This window comes from Tinamus guttatus, unplaced genomic scaffold (assembly GCF_059628265.1).
Source record: "Tinamus guttatus ecotype Peru unplaced genomic scaffold, ASM5962826v1 Tinamus_guttatus_pri_ptg000080l, whole genome shotgun sequence".
Lineage (NCBI taxonomy): Eukaryota > Metazoa > Chordata > Aves > Tinamiformes > Tinamidae > Tinamus > Tinamus guttatus.
The window spans coordinates 1,926,266-1,942,778 of NW_028288614.1; the positions used below are offsets into that span (position 1 = coordinate 1,926,266).

The 16,513-nt window shown below is 37.7% G+C and overlaps 1 protein-coding gene across 1 annotated transcript; it reads right to left on the reverse strand.

Moving 5' to 3' along the window:
* Positions 1–194: 194 nt before the first annotated feature.
* On the reverse strand, positions 195–14,861 carry GCFC2 (GC-rich sequence DNA-binding factor 2). Its single transcript, XM_088520127.1, has 18 exons — positions 14,585–14,861; positions 14,240–14,350; positions 13,021–13,152; positions 12,106–12,324; positions 11,272–11,357; positions 9,946–10,061; positions 8,313–8,499; positions 7,503–7,626; positions 6,326–6,404; positions 6,075–6,187; positions 5,117–5,316; positions 4,756–4,906; positions 4,348–4,469; positions 3,578–3,654; positions 2,810–2,876; positions 1,500–1,646; positions 998–1,122; positions 195–321 (listed from the first exon to the last, which is right to left on the reverse strand). Exons 1-18 carry the CDS (start codon positions 14,859–14,861, stop codon positions 207–209), a joined length of 2,448 nt encoding a protein of 815 aa, XP_088376253.1. The 3' UTR covers positions 195–206.
* Positions 14,862–16,513: the final 1,652 nt, after the last annotated feature.

Here is a 16,513-nt window from a genome sequence, read left to right on the forward strand (position 1 = left end):
CCTTCAACACCCTGAAGGACCCCTTAACTCATGAGCCAGATGAAGACAAACCTGGTAAAAACTGCTGAGGCAGTTAACAGAAGAGCAAATTCAACTGCTCACCACTAGATCTTTGAGTAGGCAGGGTCCATTAATTAATTGAATATTAACTATTTTAGCATGAACACCAGGCTTGTTTCAATAATCTAAATGTGTTTTTTTTTTAATTATTTTCCAATCATGGATTTAAGGTGCTCAAGTTTGTACTCTTCAATAAAGTCTTCCACAATATGCAGAGCATTGACTTTCACCAGCAGAACAACAACATCTTTTGTTTCATCCCTGAAAAAGAAAAAAAAGTGCTTTATTAACACATTTTTGCATCCGTCTTTCAAGTACCTACTTTTTTTTAATTAGGATATCTTTCTTAGTCAGTGAGGTTATCTTTCCTTGGTTACTTATTAGATGACCTTGGCTACACTACATAACACTATCCAAAACTTGGAGTCTGAAACAATCCAGTCAAACAAGAAAAGCATTTTTTTTTCTAATCTTTTTTACATTATGAATTAAGAGTTTAAAATTGATCCATCCAGAATATTCATTATTCAAATAGCTATGCTATTTCTTAATGTCTATTCTTGATTTGAAAATGTCATAATGCAGAAAAATGTACCCTTCATAATTCTTACCAGATTTGGAAATATTTTCAATTCTTTATCACCAATATTCTGACACTAGCATCACAAGATCTCTACTTTGGTGTCAAAAAGTCCTGCATTTAATTCCTGCCTAAGTCTTAAAAGACAAAGAAACACACACACACACAGAAGGAAATTGTGTATACATTATGAAAGTTTGATCATTCTCTGGCAGTTTATCTTGTCATAAATATGTGTGTGTGTGTGTGTGTGTGTGTGTGATGAGAGCACCATTTAAAGTATAAAAGTTATGAGATATAAGAAATTTAAGAAATATTTGACACAAAGCATATGAAAAAAAAGCTAAGAGCTGTTACCTGTGGTTATTCTTGTGCAGTGTGCGAGCACATTGCAACAAATGCTGGCTGAAGTTCGTTAGCTGGGGGAGAGTTGATCCACTTTTAAGATCTCGGAACCATCTTTCTGGGAGGCAAGACACCACCTTTCCAACCAAAGCATATTTGGAAGGATAATAAAAAAAATAAGTAAATAAGCAACTAAACAAATAGAAACACACAACCAAGTCACATCACCTTACTTGAGGGACTTTTAGTGTGTTTAATAGTAGTTTAGTGTGTTTAATTTAGTGGTATTTTTTTTGTTTTGATTGCAAAATAAAACAAACACCATCATTACAAGAAGTCACTCTTAAAAACTTATCCCTACTGATTCATGTTTATTCCAGAATACTTTTATTCATCGAGGTCAAACAAATTTTTCAGAGCGTTGAATGACTCTATTGCACTTTTAGTCTATACCCTTCTCTGTGCAAAAGCCTTCAGAACAGCACCTTTTCCAAATGTACATAAAATCTTTTACCTTATTACATTTTTCTGTGTTATCTGGCCCCGGTGGTGTGTTTAAGAGGTTCAGAAGAAGGTAACGATTCAGCAACTTGCTCAGTCCTAAATCACAGACTGTGTCTTCTGGTACAATTCCATCCCAAAGAAAAATATTGGAGAGCAGCTGCATTAATGAAGAAAAATATACTATTTATACTTAAAACACAAGACTATAAGAAAATAGTATGAGGCCGATCCAACTCAGTTACAACCAATTAAAAAGATAAAATTTACTCCCCTCAGACTTACTGTAATCTGAAATCTATTTGTCAGGTAACCACTATTAAGCCTTATATAGTAAATACAGTTCATATTCACATGTATGTTCATATGCATTTGTAACTTCCTGAGACAAGGAAGAACATTTTGCCCTTTACTAGATCACTAAAGCTAAAGCCCAAATACACAAGACGACTATGCTTTATTCTTTCCACATAAGTGCTCGCAATCAAATCTGAAAGCAGGGAAAAAGAGCATTAAGACAACTCCCTGCAAGAAAAAGGGAGCAATAACAAGTGAGATTCAATTCTAAGCGAACCTTTGAGAGAGTGCAAGGAGGGGCCAAAAAAAAAAAAAAAAAGCTGGTAAATAAAAGGTACAGAGCCACAGGCCATAGCAACACAAACAAAAGATTTTTTTGTGTGCTTGATTTCAATAAATGTCATTTTCTTTTTCTGTTACCTATCCATTCCTTGTAATTCTTGTCATTTTTGAGCCTTGTGTAAGAAACTTGACTATTTTTGTCCTTAACTCTGAATAGATTAATTTCAGAGTGGCCAGTAAACTCAAGGTGTTTTACCCCACAGTTACAGCACGTCATCTTTGTAGACACCCAAAACATACTGCAAGCCTCACATCTTTACACACTTCTCTAGAGTATTTTATAGTACATTTCCATTTAACTGCATGAGCTAATAGCACAGATTCAAGAAAAAAAAAGAGCATTTCCACATCAGTAAATCAGGAAAGTATACAGCATGGTAACAAGAAGTGCATTTGAGCCCCAAGGCTGCATGCTACATCTGTATACGGGAACTATAAGGGCAATAGCAAGGCAGGATCCAGCAGGTCCATTTTTCAGTAGAATAGTTCTTGGCTTAGACCACCCAGTACTCTCCCTAACAATTCCTAAGGGTGTTTTTTTTTGTTTGTTTTGTTTTTAAAACATATATGCATATATGTGTGTGTGTATATATATGTATGTATGTTCACCTGAAAACATATTTCCTGACTGAATAATATTTATAAGTAAAATGATTATCAAAGAAAAAAGTGCATTTTCTTTACCTTAACAGCTGACCAAAAGCGTCTTTCTTGGAATTTTGAACATGGAGACAACTTGTCTTCCACTGCACTGGTCACAAAAAGAAGAAAGGTAAAAATAAGTGTTCAGCACTGTGGGTTTTTAAAAAAAAAAAAAAAAAAAAAAAAAAAAAAAAAAAAAAAAAAAAAAACCAAAGGCCAGCCAGACAACTGATCTCCTAAATGGTAATGAACATTTGTTTGGGATGTTTCAGTGATGAAACACAATCAGAATAAAATTCTAAAGGAACAGCTGTGAACTTGAACTCATTATAATACTATAATAAGCACCAATATAATTAATAATTGGAAACACTTGTGTCTACATTTCATGCATTCAGATCCAAACAGCATTGCTTATGCCACGTCAGCTTTCCCTTTTAGCCATATCTCGTCTCTCAGAGACTCCAACTAATTCCCCATTGCTGAAATAGCACCTGCAAATAAGTATCATCAATATAAATTCTATTTTAGTAACAAGAGGAATCAAAAGGAAAAAGCAGACACCTGAACTACCTATAGGCAATTTACCATTACAGAACAAGACTGTGGATCTCCCAGGTCGGTGGGATTATTTCTGCTAGGACAGGTTTGTAAACATGAGCTGGACTGCATAACATTATCCTTAATAAAAGAGTAGAGGACATGTCTGTGCCATTACCTCTGAGAATATCTACAGTATTTCATCTATAAACAAGCCTGTGTGGAAGAGAGGGGTACAGAAAAAGAGAAAAAGCCACAGAATGAGCTTACCTTTTAGGATACAGAGGAATAAAGACATCTTCCTCTACAGACCTCTTCATTCTTAGGACAACTGCATTTATCAAGTCCTATTAAGGAGGGAAAAAGTTACCAATGTCTCCCCTCAATAAGAGATTTCAGCTTTTGTTTATAGGGCCAAGAGCTAAAAACTCCACCCAGCTTCACAGTTTTATGCTAGGGAAAAATCTAGATTTACATCAGAATAAAACCTGAATCAGCTTGGGACAGTGCATCACACACTGACTTAATGGTGCAAAAGTAATTATTAAAGAGTACTAAAAGATTAGGAAACTTTTACCTAGCTAATTAATATTGTTCTTTGGGGTTTTTTTTAAAAAAAAGTCTTCTATAGGAAAAAAAAAACTAAGAATTGTCGTCTTCACTATTCTGGAACTCACTCATAAATTTAAAGAGTTGACCACTGGAGCATAACTAGCATCTAAGCTCACATTCCAAAAGATACTTAAACAGAAGTTTAAAATTTTAAAGTTATTTGTGCGGGTGAGCAAGAGTAGGTCTTCATCAGATTCTTATCAGGTAAGAATTAATTTCTGCCCAAAGATAGTCCTCAATCCCCTTCAATAAGGATCCTCTGAGAGCTAAAAGTTCAACTTTTAAATTTTCCTTGCTATAAAATGAACTAACAACTTCAGGACAATGTTCTAGGTGCACATAAGCAGCACGTACAGAAAGCACACACAATGCACAAGACCCATCCTTCTTCCCCTCTCCTGCTTCTCCAGAACCACACTGATTTTTACCTCTTTTGCTTGACCACGCTCACTTTTGGATGAAACTTGCTTTTCAAAGATGCTGTTGCAAAGCTGTACAAGGTTCTTTGTCTGTGCAGTAGATAAAGGATCCCACACATTCTTTATAAACCCTGACAAAAAAATATATATAGGAATTTGTCACCATGATACTCAAATGGTTACCAGCTCTAGTTTCAAAGCATTAAACGTTTACTTCTGTTGCATGCTAGAGAGATAAGTCTTCTCACAACAGTCTCACGTGTCTACACTGGTCTCCTCACTCTGTGGAAGTGGGTAATCATTACATGTTGGAACCCTGCTTCAAATTATAACTACACCATTACTTGATGACTACCATTGTCTTAAAGGTTTGACTGCCTACCTGCAGTGAACATTTTCAAGACAAACTTAACATACCTGTAATTTTTGGAAGAATCGTTTTTTCAATCACTCTAGGCAAGACTGTCTGATCAGGATCATCTCCTTTTGATCCAGGCACGTTTTCGGCATCACTGAATTCTTCTATAGCTCTGAACCAGGGCATTTCTTCCAACTCCGTGAAATTCTGCTGAAAGATCATTACTATTAGCTAAGCAGAATTGATAGAAATGCTCCACACAAAAATATGTCCCATTCTCAATTTAAGATGTAATGCAATCACTGACCAGGCCAAAAGAGTCAATCAGAAAAACTAGAACTGCTTCCGTGTAGTACTCAGAAGTACTGCAAATATGACACACACACAATTTTTCCTTAAGATATATGTTGATGCACCTACCTCAAGAGGATTCCAGCTTATTAACTGAGCTCTGATTAGTGGATTTAAAAGCTTTGGCAGGCATAAGCTGATGTAAGCATCACAGTAGGAGTCAGGAAACTTCTCTTTCCATTCCTGGAATTTCAACAGGATTTGCCCAATGTCAGAAAAATCAGCACGAACATCTTCAAAGATTTTCCTACTATCCTCTGAAATATCATCTGCAGATAACATTCATTGAGAAAAAAAACAAACAAACAAACAAACAAAACCAGCATTTACTGACATATAAAATGAAAAATTTGTGTCTCTACAGGTCATAAGAAATCTATATGATCACAGTTGTCATTTATATGTGTCTGACAAAAATTCTAAAACAGACTCCACAAAGAACTTGATTTCAGAGAGAAAAAAATAAAGATATTGGCAAACAACTACAAAAATGCAAGTTTCTTCATGAACTATTCCACAGATTAATATGACCACTGTCTTTCAAGCCTTATACCATGACTGCTGTAATTTCAAACCTGAAAACCCTTCTGTTGTTTTCTATAGAAAATACTTTTTTTTAGAATCATACTGGTTATGTCTTTCCCCCTCCTATTCAAGACAATTAAAACAATATCCTTTAATTCACTCTATCTTCAGAAAACAAACTGACTACACAATTCATCAAGACACATTTGCATCAAGTAATGGCAGACCCACTCTGGTATAACCTAGCAGAGCTTATTTCAGGTTGTAACCAGCTATAAGCAATGTCACCACAGTAAAAAATCATACTGAAAGAAATCTACAACCATGCATCTATACCTTCTCTTCAAGCCATTAAACAGAATTGTTTGAAGGCACTTATTTTTTAATGTGTAACTAAGACAATTCAAATGCAGTATTTCTTCAACTTTTCTAAAACAAATTTTTTAAAAAGCAGAAAGACAGAAGTTTTGTTCTTGTATAGTATACAAAGCTTGGCACCAACCTTTGTTCTTCTGGAACTCAGTCATCTCTGTTGGAGGAAGCTCATCATCACTGGACATACCTTCATGGTGATCAACTTTTCCCAAAGACACTCTCACTTGCTGTCTGCAAGTCCTGTATTTTGCAATGAAATCAGATTAGTTATCCTTGTTAAAAATAATCTATTTGAAGAAAAAACAGAAAAATGACAGGAAACCAATCTAAAGTGCGCTTAGCTATGCATATATCTACAACTAAAGGTGCAGTAGTTACCTTCGATGTTCACACATTTTCAGAAGCTGGGTCTCTTTATCATCTTCCAACCTGCCATTAGTTGGTTTATCATTACTATCTATCAGAAGACCAGAAAAAAAATTAACAATAAAAATCATCAATTTTAGTATATTTTCCTTCTACTGTTCATCATTTGGAAAACTGCCAAAAAAAAAAAAATCTTATGATCAAAATTGTAAATCTCCAGTGTAAAGCACAGTAAAAATTGTTATGATGTATCATAATCGGATGTGGTTCTTTCCTTATAGCACTTGGTAAGAGGCCCAAGTCTGCCGAGTCTAATGGTGTTGCAGTGCTCACCACTTTTCCATAAAAATTTAGTACCTCATCTAACGGGTTCCTAGCAAAGAGACAGGCGTAAGGATTAGCTTCCCTTTAGCTTTTGAGTCAAAAATGAAACTATTTTACAAATTTGAACCAAATCCCAATGTTACTCTAACAATGTAAAGGATGGTAAAAACCCTGATTCACATTGTATCAGTCACAGTATTCATATTTGAGGACAAGTCAGCTCCCCACCATTATCAAGACAGTTGGAAAACTGTCTCCTATCACCAGTGTTTGCTGTGATTATGTGACCTGAATAACCCCTGGCCTGATTATTCAGTCCAACTGAGAAATAAGAAACAAGAAACTTTTTGTCAGGGGCATGCACTTGTATCAGTATAAGCTGGATGATGTGTGCTTAACATACAAAAACACGTTATACTCCTTAAGTATTACAATATAATAAGCAGCATTTCCCCTATGTTAAATATAACAAGGAAGCCAAACAACCAGGTAATTAAAGTCTCCATTAATCCCATAAGCAGTGTAATCTGCTAGGAGCTTGAAGTCATTTTGGCTATTACTTGATTCTTACCTTTGCCTGCTCAGTTTTAAGTGGTTTTTATATTTTGTTTCAAGGGATTTTTAGTTTGCATTTCGTTTTTAAAACAAGAACTACTAAAGATTCACAGTGTACCCAAACGATACATCAATGTGGAAGGAAAACACAAGTTCCTTCCCCTTTTCTCAGCTCTGGTGAGGCCACATCTGGAGCACTGGGTTCAGTTCTGGACTTCCTAACACAACAGAGATACAGAAGTACTGAGGAGAGTCAACATTCAAAGAGCCAACTTTTCAATAAGAAAATAATTTTAAACTTGATACGAACTTGACAGGTGCTGAATATAAACAGATTCATTTCTCAGCTCATCTTGCCTTCGTTTGAGCAGCGCCCTGGCTCGTTGCTGAAGAAGTACATGCATAGCCAACTCTACCTCATTAATGCATGCCAGCTGAAATACAGCAAATCGTAATCGATTTTTCAATTAATTAAAATCAAAAAGAAAGCAAACAAACAGTTTACAGGGACTTTCCATATAGCAATGAAATTACAAGTATCACACACCGCAAGTAAATTCCTGCTCAGGAAGTTTTCAGACTGTTGTGCATAACTGCAGAATACAAGCTAATTGCTGTGTGCTTATCATGGAGCTACCTTAACACTTCATACAAAAGCATTCAACAGGTCACTACTGATGCATTTATGTTGCTTCTTAAAATACAAAGAGCTGAAATAAGAGCCATTAGTCATAAAGGGGAATACTCATTAACATTTGTTCTCTAAGGTTAGAGAAGAAGACTCAAATAATGCAATGCAATAAAATGCCTTTGTTAACACTGCATAACAGGAATTCACTTTCATAAAGGCCACACTTGATCCAGCTCCTCTCTTTCTCTGAGTTTCCCTTCTTCCTTTTAAATACAAGGTTTGCAACTCAGGAAACAGACACAGCAAACAGATGTATCCTCACGTTGTTCTAGCTCAATCCCAATTTATCCTAACATGAAACCCTCAATATTTATGTGTCTTTATTAAGCATAACAGAAGATCATAAAAGTGAATGCAACCCCGTCTCCTCCAAATGCAGCATAATCTGGTTACTACACCTGCAGAAAACTCCATCCAGCACATACATACCTTTTCATTCAAACAGTTTATCAAGTTTTCTACATATGTTTTCATAGCACGATAGAATTTGTAATTCTGGGATGCATTTGAAGACTTCTCTAATTCCTGGACAGACATCTTTGAACTTTCAACATCCTCCATATATTTTTCATACTCCCTCTGGTGGGCACGGTGCACATCCTGCAAGGATGTTATCCTAGAAGACAAAAATTCAAACAACTAAGCTTCTGCCAAATTAATAAATCCCACAACATTTTCTTAATCAAAATCATGAATGCAATTTGCCTTTGCTAACAATAGCATTTATACTGTCAAGAGTTGGCATATTTAACTATGCCAACATTTTCAGAAGTATGGGGAATGGAAACACACTGTGTTTTCCAGACTCAAATTCTTATGCGGCATTAGCACTGGAAGAACCACTAACATTTTACCCAAGCTCCAAGTGACTGCATTATTTGATGAAGCCTGAAGCCTTTAACAGAATCAAGAAGCAGACCACAACTTGCTTCATTTGCTTTAAATAGAGAGTTTTCAATGAAAATAGCTCAACTAAGACATTATTCATGACATGACACGTCGGCAAAAAATTCTCTACCACAGCAGAAGTCAAAATATATAAATATTTCATCAAGTTAAACGTGTCTACAGAGTTTGCTATTGTCAAGTAGGTTCCCCTTTCCTTCTTACTGCTTTCCAAATAGGTATTATTCTACTCTAAGGAATATTCATAGTCTTAGTCTCACTTTTCACATTTGTTTCTCTATATAATTTCCTACTTCATTTAACTCATTCCCTTCAGCCAATGATGGCAAAAAATTCCACAAAAATATTTAGTCCATTTTAGTTCTACTTTTTCAAATGAGCAGGGTAAGGGTATTCTGTACAAAGTGAAGCATCCATTGAGCTCTCTCTGTGTAAGCCCACTGCCAAGCATTTGTTTCAGCTGGGTAAGGTTATATGTCTAAACTTATCTCAACAGCTGCTTCTTATCACTGAGAGGGGACAGCTTACCTTGGGATGCCTGACCCCAGCTGTCCTTCTCACATACCCTCTTGGAGGTTCATCCAAAAAAAAAAAATCAAAGAAGGATCTAGTTTGCCTAAATAGGCCACAGTGAATCCACTGCTGCTTTGGGGAAAGCTGAGATATTTTTGCAGCTGGAATAAGAAGCACCAAAAGAGACCTAGAATTACCAACTGTGAGACAGAACTTGTTTAGCTGTCCTAGTTGAAGTTTTGTTTGCTTGGCAAGCATAACATTGGGCCTACACTCCTTTCGCAACACTAGCAAGAATAGAAAGGTGCTGCCATTTAAATGAAAACAGGGCTAACTGACAGAACATGAGAAATCCAAATCCTCCTTAAAGCCATATAAGAACTTTTTTCTTCTTCTTCATACAAACACCATTAATGTGCCACTGCCAGGTAAAACTCCAAACTTGTATTACTCTGTAGTACCAGAGTACTCTGTAGTACTGGACATCATAGTAAGAATGCTGAATATGAAATTACTGCCCTAAGATTTCCAATGTTGGGGGGGGGGGGGGGGGGGTGGGCAGCGGAAGGACTCAATCTATCATTTCTATCACAAATACAAACTTGGACAACTCGAAAAATATTTTCATATATTCAGTACTTACCTTTCAGTCAGTCGCTTCTTTACAATATCCAAGGTCACAGGTGGCAGAGAAACAGAAGGATCAAACTTAGGTTTTGCTGGTTTAGATTTATGCAGAGAAGCACCATCATAGAGATCCTACAAGAACCAAGCCTGTTAAACTTCTAATACATCATTTTTACTTTTGCAGCCATCAACAAGACATATCATCTGAATATAAGGCATATAATAAAATATACATTCCATGATTACATTAGATAATTTTTTATGCAACACAAGAGCAAAAAGCCTCATCATCTGCATAAATACATATATATAAAGAGCACTAAATAGTTCATAATTTAGGTTATACTTAACACATCTTCCTCTTCTTGGCCTAAAAGCTTTCATAGCTAGCAGGGACATATAACCCTTTTCTACAGATAACTATGACCTTCTTAGTACTTAATTTAAAATATAAGCAGCCAAGTCGCAGTAGCAATAGTAGTACAGTAATCGCATTTTCTAATAGATCATAATACATACTGTAAAGAAACCATCTAGCATTTAATTCTGATTAAATAGTTAAACTAAAACAAAAAAAAAATTCAACCAATTATAACTCAAAAATCCCCCCAAACATTCTACATTCTAGAACAGATCAGTAATAAGTTAAAATCTTGCCAGAAAACACTCATATGAATCAATCAAGTCCATAACTAACAAGGTCTCCTACTAAAAAAATATTTCCTGAATAGGAAAAAACAGCTTTCAAAAAACAGATTCAAGTGCAGCATGAGGATCCTCAACTAGCTGAAAATCCAATCATACTGGATTTTAAGTTCAGCAACAAGATGATGCAACTTTCTCCCAGTTCTCTACTCCAGTTTTACAGGATGTAATTTCCTCAGTGATCCATTACACTCAAAAGAACTGGTTAGGCAGATTTTCCCAGTTTGGTATGACAAAATTCTGCAGAACCCTAAGAAAGGACCCTCAGAGACTGTTCCTCAGGGACTCAGTATAATAAAATCATTAGTTTTGTTTTGCAATGTTAGGTGTGTAGTATATGCATCTTTTTACTTTCCAGATCCCTTGCATGGCTGTGAAAGTCAACTAAAGTTTTATTCTCCATTTTCTGCAGAGAATCTTCCTTTGAGGTAGACAATGCCATCTTACCTCTAAATAGCTAGAGGAAAATTACAGATTTTCAGTATCACCTTCCCTTTTTCTAACCTCTCTTCCTGCAAGAGTCAGCACAAATTCCTTAAAACCTCTTCAAGTAGAAGGTAGAAGATATGGTGGCACACTAGAACAAACTCTCTTGCCTAACGGCAAAAAGCAGTTTGGAATTGTTAGGAAAGATCACCTGAGATAGTTTGACAGCTTTCTTTATTTGCTGCTCTTCCCACTTGATTTGCATTTCATCTTCACTCAATCCATCATCCTCAGACACTGGTAAGTTAAAAAAAAAAAAAAAATCATTACCACCTGTAACTGTATCTTATTTTCCCCTCCCATACTCTCCTCCCTCCAAAGCAAGGATGTTTCCTGTGGCCATTACTGGGAAGCACTAAGCACACAGAAAGAAAAGGATTTGAAACTACAGATGAAAGATTCCCAAACTGAAAGGTAAGGAACATACCAGGAAATAGCTTTTGGAGTTCCTAAAATTGGCACCAATATTGAGTTCCCCAACATACTGGTTTTCAGACAACTATTACTGCAGTACCAATAAACAAGATCTTTTTACTTCCACTAAAAGTATTTCATTTCTCAATGTTTCATGTAATATGTATAAATAAAAGTACAGTTCTGTTGCCCAGAAACATCTTTTTAAGAACATCTGTTCATGAAGGGAGAGTACTGAGATGACTGAACATGAAGTAGCAGGAGACAGAATTTACAAAGCTTTCTGAAAGCGGACACTGTCTTTATCACAGAAACTTTTTGCACATTACATGCTTCTCTACAAGAGAGGCTACTTGCAGCCAACACCACCAAAAAGTCACATGAAGTTCTCAAATCACCCAGTATCCCAGCATGAGTGAGACCTAAACCATGCTCAGCTTGGCATAAACCTTGAGCACCTTCTGCCAAGATCCCTGAGGTGCAAGAGATTATGGTGCACTCTTCACTGGCACCATTCTTGAAAGTATCATTAAAACAAAGCCACAAACAGTGACAAATGACATAAACTCACCTATGTGTTCAGCCATCCTCTGCCTAAGAGTTCTTGCTTTAGGAGCAAAATTGAGATGCTGTATATCAGCATCATCTTCACTCTCTAAATCAGAGCTTGCTCTTCTCCGAGACACATGATCGTTGTTCAAAACATCCAAGGGCAGATAATCAGCTTGGGTCCTGGCTAAGTGACGCTGCCTTCGAGCGGCCTCAATGCTACCTGCATCGGGAATGTTGCCTGGATCAAAGAGGAAAAAAAAGTCTAGGCAAAAGACGAAAAGCAACACGCAGACATTGCTCCTAATGACAACAATCACTATAACTCAGGCTCATTGTGTAATTCTGAGCATGGGACACTCCACAATATTTTTCTATGAAATGCAAAATAACTTTAGCAACTCAAAGAAGTGACTCCACCCTTAATGCCTTTTTCTTTAACCACTTCTGTAGCTGAGTCTTCTCTAGCAGAGACATTCTTCCCCTTAATCCCCAATTTTTCCCCTTATCCCCAATTTTGTTCTCTTAAATGCCATGCTTGGTTTTACTTTATTTTATGCAGTTATTCCAAATTACATGGTTAGTGAAGAATATTATGCTTGATAATATTTAGAATTTTTTTCTTAAATTATGTGAAGGAAATTCATCTCTACATTTAGCCACTTACTAGCCAGTAATCTAAACAATTTTTATAACCAATCTCAAAAAAAAAAAAAAAAAAAAAAAAAACACTGGGGGATTCAACTTATCCTTATAGGAATGTAAAAACAAATACAAGGAAACACTCCTTTGGGGTGAAACTGCAACTCTTCTTTCAGAAGAGGAGCAGCCTTTACATGATTAAAGTTGAGTGGGTTTCACCTGAACTATCTTTTGCATTTCAAATGAAACAAGTTGTACAACTGCTTTTTAAAAGAAGTAACCCCCAGAAACAAACCTGCTGATAAATCCTTCCTTCTCTCTGAAGGGCTGGATTCAGTTTCCGAGTCTGAGCTGTTGTTGTCCTCGCTAAGGGAAGAATGAGTCTCATCTTCCTCTTCTTCACGAGGAACTTCAGTGTTATCAGCTTCTGCCCAAAGGGAGAGAGAGACGTGATTTCCACATCAGCTGCCATAAGCCAATATATCAAAACTGGTTATTAGTAACTACCTAGACCATGATGCAAAGACTAGTCTACCTCTACCTGCCCTAATTAAAACACACTAAGTCTTCCTACATTTCGAGCTGGTTATTTACAAGCCAGGAACGTGCGTTCGATATAAACTTATACGACCTTCTGAGAGACAAGACACACCCACAAGCACAAAAACAGCTACACAAGCTACCAGATGACAACTAACACTCTGACAGCTCACAGCTTGTTTGGTTCATCTCTTGACTTTGTGAATTGTATTTAAAAGAGATTTTTAATAAGAAGCCTTCTTTCTAAGGATCATGTTAAAGTGTAATCTGCTTGTTAGCGCTTTATCTGTACTTGTCTCAAATTACCTTAAAAAGCTTTTTTTTTTTTTTTTTTTTGGGGGGGGGGGGAAGTATTTTTGTCTACTACTACATCTTTAATAAGACATCAGCTTACTAAAGACAATGTGGTACCCACTGAAACAAGATTGGGGAAATGGATGGCGTAGGAAGACAACAAGTAGTTTATATATAACATACACACACATGTACACACACACAGACACATAAACATATCTCATTCAAATCACAGTATTTTACAGAAGTTATTTCCAACCTCAAGATAATTTACTTTTATCTCACAGTAGCATTAGGACACATCTGTGAATTAACAAGGTGTCAGCAGAGTAAATACAGCAGGAAAAAAAAGGGCTTTTTAAATACATTTGTAAAACACACAAACTTCAAAATAACCCACTGGAAAGTATACTATAGTTCAATTAGATTGCTGACTGAATTATCAAAGCCATAGATTTTTTTACAATTAAAAAACATAAATACTGTAACAGCAAACACTTTAACAAGAAGATGTTATAATATAAGAAGTGCATACTACTCCATGCACTTTCTTTTCACGGTGCAATTAACACATAAAAGACACCTAACAACAGTAGTTGTAAATCGTTCCCATTTAATAATTTCAAAATATATTTTTCATGTAACCAATCGAGAAAACTCCTTTTAATTGTCATACTTACTTTTGCTCTCCTCAACTTCTCTCTGTGGAGACGGTAGACTTTCCTTCTTTTGGATTCTGAAAGTCACTTCTTTGAAGGATGGCTTTTTAATTTTAAAGAGTTCTTCATCATCTATCCGGATTGAAGAAAAATGTTTTGCATTAACTTATTTATAAAGCAAAGCTACACAACTCAGCGACTTAATTTTCTTTCTGTCTTTATATACAATTTTACCGTTGTTCTCAAACCGAGAACTTGATTAACCGTCCCACCCCTCCCCTCCTTAAAGGCCGCTGGGGCCTGAGGGCAGAGGCCGCTGACATATGCCTGGTGGGCTCCCAGGGGAAGGTGCCGCTCCCGCCTCACCTTCCCGCTCCTCCTCGCCGCCGAAGCTGAGCAAAGCCCTCCCGGCGAGCTGCGGCCCTCGGGCCCCGACCGCCCCTCCGCCTTGATCCGCGGGGCTGCCCGCCGGCTCCTGCGGCGATGACGGGCCGGGCTCCTCCTCAGACTCCGCTCCCTGCTCCGAGTCGCTGTCGTGAGCAGGAGGAGGAGGCGGCGGTGGCTCCTGCTCCTCTTCCCCACTGCTGTCGCTGGAAGCCGCGCGCCGCCGAGCGCGGAAGTTCCGCGGGGGACGCCGGAACATGGCGCCGCTAACGGCTGCCAACGGCCGCGACGCCTCCTTAGAGCGCATGCGCAGCCCCCGCACCGCACCGCCTGCATGTGGACGGGGCTCTGGTGGTGCTGACCAATGAGGTGAAGGGGGCGGGTCTCCCGGTTAACGGGGGGTGGGGGGTGTGTGGCGGCTGCGTCACGCGTGGGGTTAATTGGGGACATTTTGTGTTTTTGTTTATCCCCTTCCTCTCTGCGGCTCTGACTTGGGCTGCGTAGGATGAGATATGTGTAAAGGAAGCTACAAATGAAACCACAGCAGCTATGCCTTGAACAGAGCAAGTCCTTCACAGAAGGTCTTGGTGCCCCGAGAGAAGCATCCAAAAATAGTGGACATTTGAAGTGTTCTTGCTTAAATTGCCCCACCTCGCTGTCCTTCATCTGTGAGCTGAAGTAATAATATTAACTTGCCTCAGGGATCCCATGAGGAAAACTGCATTTTGTGAAGCACTCAGTAACATGAGAAAAAAATACAGTGTTTTTCTGTTCAGCACAGGTTCCAAGGGAGACACGTTAAATAAAGTCCAAGGGTAAATATAAAAGCTCTAGATTTCACTGAAGAACCTTGAGGGTCTTGCGGAAGAAATGAAGTCGTTCCACAAGCATTAGAACTAAGGGGTTTTGGCTAGAAAGTCAGTCTGTAGGCACTGGCTTAATGAGGTCCTATGGCCATGAATATACGTGCTCTCCCTATGGGACATCTCCAATGGAGGGATGAAATCAAGGATACATTGAAGAGGCCCAAGTATATTGAGAGTAGATGCAGATCTTATGAATTCTGCCAAGGACCTGCTTTATTTTAATATTTTTATAGCCGTGACCAAGCTCCTTTTCTTTGCTATGACACTGCTTAAATCTTCAGTAAATATTCCCCCTTTCCATCTAATTTTAAATCCCCTCATATAGGCAGCCTAGTGAGCGGTACCTAAGCAGGACTGAGCTAGTTCTCCGTAAAATAAAATAATCTAGGATTTTGTTCATCAGCCAGGACAGAACTGTTGCACATTTGGTATTTCTAGCACATGAAACTGCCTTGTTTGCAGTTATTGTTCAAGCGAATATGATTGCAGAGTGCCAAGATATTAATCAAGGCAGTGCCATCTCGTTAAGATGACCCTCCAGGCAGAAGGCAAATTCTACAGCAGCAAAGCAGCAGAATATCCTTTTGGAAGGGATCTCCATGCCAGAGCCAACCAATTTACTTTATTAGGCAATGAAAACCTGTGTCCTGACATTGCTCAATCACAGAAAAGATAATTTTGCCCTAAATCATTTAGAGTTGAAGGGTACGGGTAATAGACAGACAGACGAGGTCACTAGTTGAAGACACTGCAGTAGTTTAACCCACTTCATATCTGCTTCGGTTGTCACTGTCATGGATAATAAAATCCAGCAGAGCCCCAGGCAAGCAGAGGAGGGCAGTAGCACCACAAAGTGTGAGCACTGTGTTTGGCAGGCAAGAGTTCCTTTAACACAGAGCTTTTTAGTATTAATCACAGATATACTTTACCCTCTCACAAAGTTTTGTCTCATATCTGTATCATAACACTTACTGTCTTTATAACATGCTTGTGTCTTTACAGTAATTTTAAAATCTGGTAAACTTTCCAATTCACAGCAAAACAC

Excerpts from the sequence above, each read along its gene's own strand:
- GCFC2 (XM_088520127.1), bottom strand. The coding sequence starts at position 14,861 with ATGTTCCGGCGTCCCCCGCGGAACTTCCGCGCTCGGCGGCGCGCGGCT. Across the intron at positions 13,153-14,239 it reads AGAAGTTGAGGAGAGCAAAA|AAGCTGATAACACTGAAGTT; the intron begins GTAAGTATGACA and ends CCCTTTGGGCAG. Across the intron at positions 1,647-2,809 it reads GCTTTTGGTCAGCTGTTAAG|CTGCTCTCCAATATTTTTCT; the intron begins GTAAAGAAAATG and ends TCATTAATGCAG.